Raw genomic sequence first — 6,982 nt, 5'->3', positions numbered from 1 at the left:
ACCTCAGATCTGGGATGGGGAAGATCACATTGTTTTTTGTGGGGTTTTGCATGTGTTCTTTTTCAGATCTCATCCTTACAGAGTACACCTTTACCAAGTACCTCCACTGACCTGGTGTGGGCATCTGAAGTACATTTTCTCCTTGTAGACTTCCTAACCTTGCTGTCAGCAGCTTTTCATCTTCTAAAACTCTGCCTTGAACATATCAGTCACTCTTGATATTTTTTTCTCCATGTTGGGTTTCAGTGACCACTCAGAAAATGATTAAGACCTAAGGATTCGGAAAAAATTCTAGTAAATATTAGCTAATACCCAAGGTATAATGATGAGAAAAGCTAGGTTTTGTTTTTAAAGAAAAAAAATTACTTATAATGAATTTCAAACTGAGAAGGTGCAGAATACTTTTTAAGGTGATTAAGCTTTGATTTTAAAGTTATGTCTCTTACTTGTAGTTTCCCTACAAATGCTTTAATTCATGAATGTATCTGGAAGTTGGGAATTTCAAGACAAGCTGCTAAAGTTATTTCTAGTGTCAGGATTAAAAGGAAACAATCAGTTATCCCTTGAGAATGTTTTATCTGTTGCAAAAATTGGATGAATCTCTCAAATATAGTACTGAGTGAAAGAAGCCAGGCAAAAGAGAACATAAGCTATAATTCCACTTAAATAAAGTTCAGAACAACCAAAACTCAACTACAGTATTAGAAGTCAGGAAAGAGATTATTGTGGACAGAGCCAGTGCCTGGAAAGGGGCACGAAGAGACTAGAGGTTCTGGTAAAGTTCTTTTTCTTGTTCTGGTTGCCAGTTACGTAGATTTGCTTTGTGCTGTACACTCAGGATTTGTGTACTGTCTTGTAAATGTTAGATTTCTTTAAAAAATAAAAGGCCATTTTGAAGGACAATATATAAAACCAGTTTGAGAAGGAAAAACAGATACGGATTATATTCCATTAGTTTTTTCAAAAGTGTACTGATACATGATATTAACCTAAGAAACAAACCCCAATAGAAGTATCACTTCAGCATTCCCTTCATCTAAAGAAAGATGTTTAAAAAGGAAATAAATATGACAAAAAGCGGCATCATACCCTGTGGCCAGAATAAACTGACAGTAAAATGGAAGGAGGGTGAGAGGAGTCTTTCAGCAGAAGAAAAATTCTAGGAGTTTACAATTGTATAAGGAAAAATGCAGCAGCTTTCCATATTCAACATAGTATTTGGAAGTTCTTGCCAGAGCAAGTAGGCAAGAAACAGAAATAAAAGGCATCCAATTTGGAAAGGAAGAAGTAAAAAGGTCACTATTTGCAGATGACAATATATATATAGAAAACTCTAAATAGACTGCACCCAAAACTAATAAAAAAATTCAGTAAAGTTGCAGGATATAAAGATCAGTACGCAAAAATCTATTGGATTTCTGTACACTAGTAACAGAAATTAAGAGAACTGTCCCATTTACAGTTGCATCAAAAGGAAAATTAGGAATAAATTTAGCCAAGGAATTGAAGGATGTGTATGCTGAAAACTTATAAAACATTGATGAAAGGAATTGAAAACAATACAGATAAATGGAAAGATACTCTGTGCTCATGAATTAGAATATTAAAAAGTCCTTACTACCCAAAGCAATCTGAAAACTGAATGTACTCCCTATGAAAATTCCAATGGCATTTTTCACACAATCCACACAATAGACTCCACAATCCTAAAATTTGTACGGAACCACAGAAGAACCCTGGATAGCCAAAGAACAAAGCTGAAGGCATTAAACTGCTTGATTTTGAACTATATTTCAAAGCTGTAGCAATCAAAACAGTATGATACTGGCATAAAAAAGGGAAAAATCAGTGGAACAGAGAGCCCAGAAGTAAACCCATGCATAGATGATTAATTTATGACAAAAGAGCCAAGACTATACAGTAGAGAAAGGACAGTTTCTTCAATAAATGATATTGTGAGAAGTGGACCACTGTCTTACACCATACACGAGAATAAACTAAAAATGGATGAGAGTCTCGAATGGAAGAAAACACAGCCAGTAAGCTCCTTGACATCAGCCGTGGTGAGGATTTGTGGATCTGACACCAAAAGCAAAGGCAGCAAAAGCAAAAATAGACAAGTGGGAGTACATCAAATGAAAAACCTTCTACATAGCAAAGGATTTGACAAAATGAAAAGGCAGCCTACCAAATGGGAGAAAATATTTGCAAATCATAGCTGATATGGGGTGAATATCCAAAATATGTACAGAGCTTATACAACTCAATAGCAGAAAATAATCTGATTGCCCTGAGCAGAGTATCTGAATAGACACTTTTCCAAAGAAGACATATAGCTAACAGATACACAGAAAGGTGCTCATCATCACTAATCAGGGAAGTGCAGATCAAAACCACAGTGAGATATCCCGTCATACCTGTTATAATGGCTGTTAGAAAGGCAAGAAACAAGTATTGGCAAGGATGTGGAGAACAGGGAACCCTTGTGCACAGTTCGGTGGGAATGTAAATTGGTATGGCCACTGTGGAAAATAGTATGGAGTTTTATCAAAAAATTAAAAATACAATTTCCATGTGATCACGTAATTCTACTTCTGGGTATTTATCCACAGAGAAGGAAAACACAAATTGGAAAATACACCTGCACCTCTGTGTTCACTGCAGCATTATTTACAGTAGCCAAGACATGAAAACAACATAGTGGCTGAACATGTGTGTATGTGTGTGTGTATATGTATATATGCGTGTATATGTATATATACATGCACACACACACACATTTACAGGATATTACTCAGCCATGAGAAGGAAGGAAGATCTCACCAGTTGCAACAACATGGATGGACCTTAAATGCATTATGCTAAATAAGTGAGATAAGTCAGAGAAAGACAAATACCATCTAATCGCACTTGTATATGGAAAAAAAATCCAAGCTCATGGATACAAAGAACAGACTGGTGGGAAGCAGGGAGTAGGGGGTGAGCAGAATAAGCGATGAGGGTAGGGTCAAAGCTTCCAGTTACAGAATAAGTCATGGGGATTCACTCATATGAGGAATTTAAGATACAAAACAGAAGATAAAGGCACCTGAGTGGCTCAGTCAGTTAAGTGACTGACTTCCGCTCAGGTCATGATCTCACGGTTCATGAGTTTGAGCCCCGATTCGGGCTCTGTGCTGACAGCTCAGAGCCTGGAGCCCCCTTTAGATTCTGTGTCTCCCTCTCTCTCTTCCCCTCCCCATTCATGCTCTCTCAAAAATAAAATGTTAAAAATTTTTTTAAAGATACAAAACAGATGAACATAAGGGAAGGGAAGCAAAAATAAGGGAGAGGGGACAGCATAAGAGACCCTTAAATATAGAGAACAAAGGGTTGGTTGTGGGAGGGTGGATGGGCTAAATGGGTAAGGGGCATTAAGGAATCTACTTCTGAAATCATTGTTCATTGTTGCACTATATGTTAACTCATTTGGATGTAAATTAAAAAATTAAGTCATGGGGATGTAATGTACAGTATAGTGACTATAATTAATAACACTATATATTTGAAAGTTGCTATGAGAATAGATTTTAAATTTATCAAATGAAAGAAAAATGGGCTCCTGGGCGGCCCAGTCAGTTAAGCATCCATCTCTTGATTTCATCTCAGGTCATGATCTCAGCGTTTATGAAGTGAAGCTCTGCATCAGGCTCCGTGCTGACAGTGTGGAGCCTGCTTGGTATTCTCTCTCTCCCTTTCTCTCTGCCACCCCCAACTCATGCTGGCTTGCTTACTCTCACTCTCTGAAAGTAAATAAACTTAACAGTTGTAACTTTGGTGATGGATGTTAACTAGTTACATTGTGCTGGTCATTTTGCAATATACAAATACCGAATTATTAGGTTGCACACTTAAAACTAATGTTATAGATCAGTCAGTTATGCTTCAGTTTTTAAAAATAATTGTCATCCAGCAATTCCACTTTTAGGTATATGCCCCCCCTCCCCCAAAGGCAAGGATCAAATAGATATTTATATACCATTGCTCACAGCAGCATTATTCACAGTAGTCAAAAGGAAGAAACAATGCAAATGTCAGTCAACAGATAAATGGATAAATACAATGTGGTAATTGCATGGAATGGAGTATTCAGCCTTACAAAGAAATGAAATTCTGATGCATGTTACAACATGGAGAACTCTTAAGCGTTATGGTAAGGGAAATAAGCCTTACACAAAAGGACAAATCTTACTCTACTTGTAGAATAGTGGTTACCAAGTGCTGGGGGAAGGAGGAGTGGGGAGTTCTTGTTTAATGGATACAGAATTTTGACTTCTGCTTTGGATGTTGGATAAGTTTTCGATGATGAAAATGTTCTGGACATGGTCAATCTTGATGTTTCACAACATGAATGTACTTAAAATGCCACTGAATTAACTGCATATCCAAAAGGGATTAAAATGCTAATTTTTGTTCTAGCTGTAAATTTTTTTAAAAATGAGATGCATCTTTCCAACAGGAAGTTTAAACGGTAGCAATTATCATTTAGACTAAAGTGAACCACTAAGGATGAATTGAGTTGAATTTGAAGAATTTTATTGCTACAGAATTTTAAAGATTTGAATACTAATGAAATGAAATATATTTATTAAATGTGTTCATCCTTCTGTAGGATGATTAGAAGGGGCAAAAATTGGGGCACCTGGGTGGCTCAGTCAGTTGAGTGTCCATGATCTCACAATTCTTTAGCTCGAGCCCCACATCAGGCTTACTACTGTCAGCACAGAGCCCATTTCAGATCCTCTGCCCCCCTCTCTCTCCTCCTCCCCCCAAAATACATTTTTTTAAAAACAAAAATTTTAACTTCTGAATTTTTTTTTTTTAAGGCCTTTATAAGACGCTGTTTGGCCTACCGAAAAGAAGATCGGTTTGATGTGCACCAACTGGCAAATGACCCATACCTTCTCCCGCACATGAGAAGATCAAATTCTTCAGGAAACTTACACATGGCTGGCCTCACAGCATCCCCCACACCCCCTTCTTCAAGCATAATTACTTACTGATTTTCCTCCAAAATTGGCATGGTATCTTTGAATTGCTTCCAGATACACACTTGAGTTTGAGAGCATTTGATTGTTTTTGTTTCCTTTTTCACACAGACATGGTTGTTTGTGAACTGAAGTTCTTCATAGCGTCATTTGTATGAGAGTGGATCATGGACAATGAATAAAGTGTACACTTTGTAACCTTAAGCAGTGAAAGATGACTGCCTGTTGCACAGAAACAGGAATACCATACTAAGGAGAAAAATCGTTGTTTGGGGGAACACTGTAAATAACGTTTATAATACTTAAATACATTTGGTTGTTACTAGAGAGTTCTAATATGAAGGGTAGTTTTTCATTATTTAAAAACACACGGAAAAAATATTTCTAACACAAGAACTATAGTGCCTGGATACATTCTTCAGCATTCAGCAGTTAACCTGCTGAAACCAAAGTAAGAACTGAATGGCAGTGACAGTTGTGTTTTGTAGTAGTAGAATGTGAGAGTTAGCATCTTTGGACAAAGTTAGACTTTGTCACTTGCCTATTCTGGCTTTTACCAAGTTGTACCTCGGAGTCACATGTCCGTTCCCCACCCCACACACACTAGTCATGTTAACGGGAGAGCTGTTATTTCTAGATACTTTACACCTTTGACAAAATGAGCTGCTTGTTTTGAAATCAGTTGAATTCGCTAAATTGCATTATCTCTGGTGTTTTCAACATGTTAGAATTAAGATTATTTTCCCTTCATTACCAGGCCTTGTTCATAAACAAGTGATAGTATGTGACCAAATGTGGACCAGACCAGTTCTATGCAGGATAATGATAAAGTTCCCTTCTAGCTCTATTGTAAATTGTTGTACAGATGTTGTATTTCAATTACCAAGTTTCAGCAGCTTATTCTTGTACAAATGTTTAAAAATACGGCTTTTCTAATTGGATATTGTATTTTTTTTAAGTCTTCTTGAAGGCGCTTTAATTGCTGCTAAATGACGTTGCTTCTTTGCTAAAAAATTTAATGACCTCTTTAAAGGTGCAAGTTGACTGTACATCATAGAGAGATATTAAAGGTTGGCATTCATTAACAATCAAGGCATGTAAAAAATGATCCTTCTTGGACATATTAGGGTTCACTAAATCAGTTTCTTGGGTTCTAGGGCTGTGGAGCACATAGATACTAGATTTATAAATTGTTCATGTTTATCCTACATTTCTAGAAGGTTCTTATCAGCAAGGTGGGATGATGGTCCCATAAACAAGTTTCTTGTGGTTTGTACAGATTTGTTAAAATGTGAACATTTTCTAACTGCCTTGTATGGTAGAAACCATTATTTTTCAGGATGTTGTATTTTACTCCTGTAAGAATTACTTGTCACATTCATAATGCTGATACTTACATGTAAGTTGTCCATGTTGCGGAAAAAGGAGGTGATACCACAGATTCTCCTTAATATTGTACAGTTAAACTGTGGCTCTGATTTCTCATGTTGCAAGCCATTTTGTTTTTTCATTGTACATATAGACACATTGTCTCTTTAAGATGCTGCTGAAATTGTAGAGAATGTAGCCAAAACAGTAATAAACAGTGACAATTAAAATTTAAGGACTATGAAAATTACATTTGAAGGGAGCTTTCAAGACTTAGGATATTAATAACTGACTTGGCTCCTTAAGAATCAGCTCAGTAAATTCTTTAAGTATACTTCAAGTATCAAGTGCTTCAAGCTGTTTAAGCAAATCTAATAATCATTATCAAGGCTAGTCCTGGGTAAGTAACATTTAGCACCATGAGGAGTGGCCTAAGGGCTACTATACCTGTTCTTCCATAGATTAAGACAGAAATCTTATTTTTAAAAAATACTGATATGGTAACGGAATGTTAGCATTCATTGAGTGCTTTAGATGCTGCCTGCAAATTTTTCAGTTTTGTTGAGTTTTCATCTTTCCAAATCATA

General features: G+C 36.5%; 1 protein-coding gene across 1 annotated transcript in view; it reads left to right on the top strand.

Moving 5' to 3' along the window:
- TLK1 (tousled like kinase 1) overlaps positions 1-6,630 on the top strand; it is a 156,113-nt gene extending 149,483 nt beyond the window's left edge. Inside the window, exon 21 of the mRNA XM_040475359.1 lies at positions 4,866-6,630. Within this exon, the coding sequence (XP_040331293.1) occupies positions 4,866-5,042 (177 nt within the window). The 3' untranslated portion in view covers positions 5,043-6,630. The remainder of the gene's footprint in view (positions 1-4,865) is intronic.
- Positions 6,631-6,982: the final 352 nt, after the last annotated feature.

The sequence above is a fragment of the Herpailurus yagouaroundi genome, unplaced genomic scaffold (genome assembly GCF_014898765.1).
Source record: "Herpailurus yagouaroundi ecotype Mexico unplaced genomic scaffold, PumYag 140, whole genome shotgun sequence".
NCBI classification, from domain to species: domain Eukaryota; kingdom Metazoa; phylum Chordata; class Mammalia; order Carnivora; family Felidae; genus Herpailurus; species Herpailurus yagouaroundi.
This window is presented reverse-complemented; position numbering and strand designations above follow the sequence as displayed.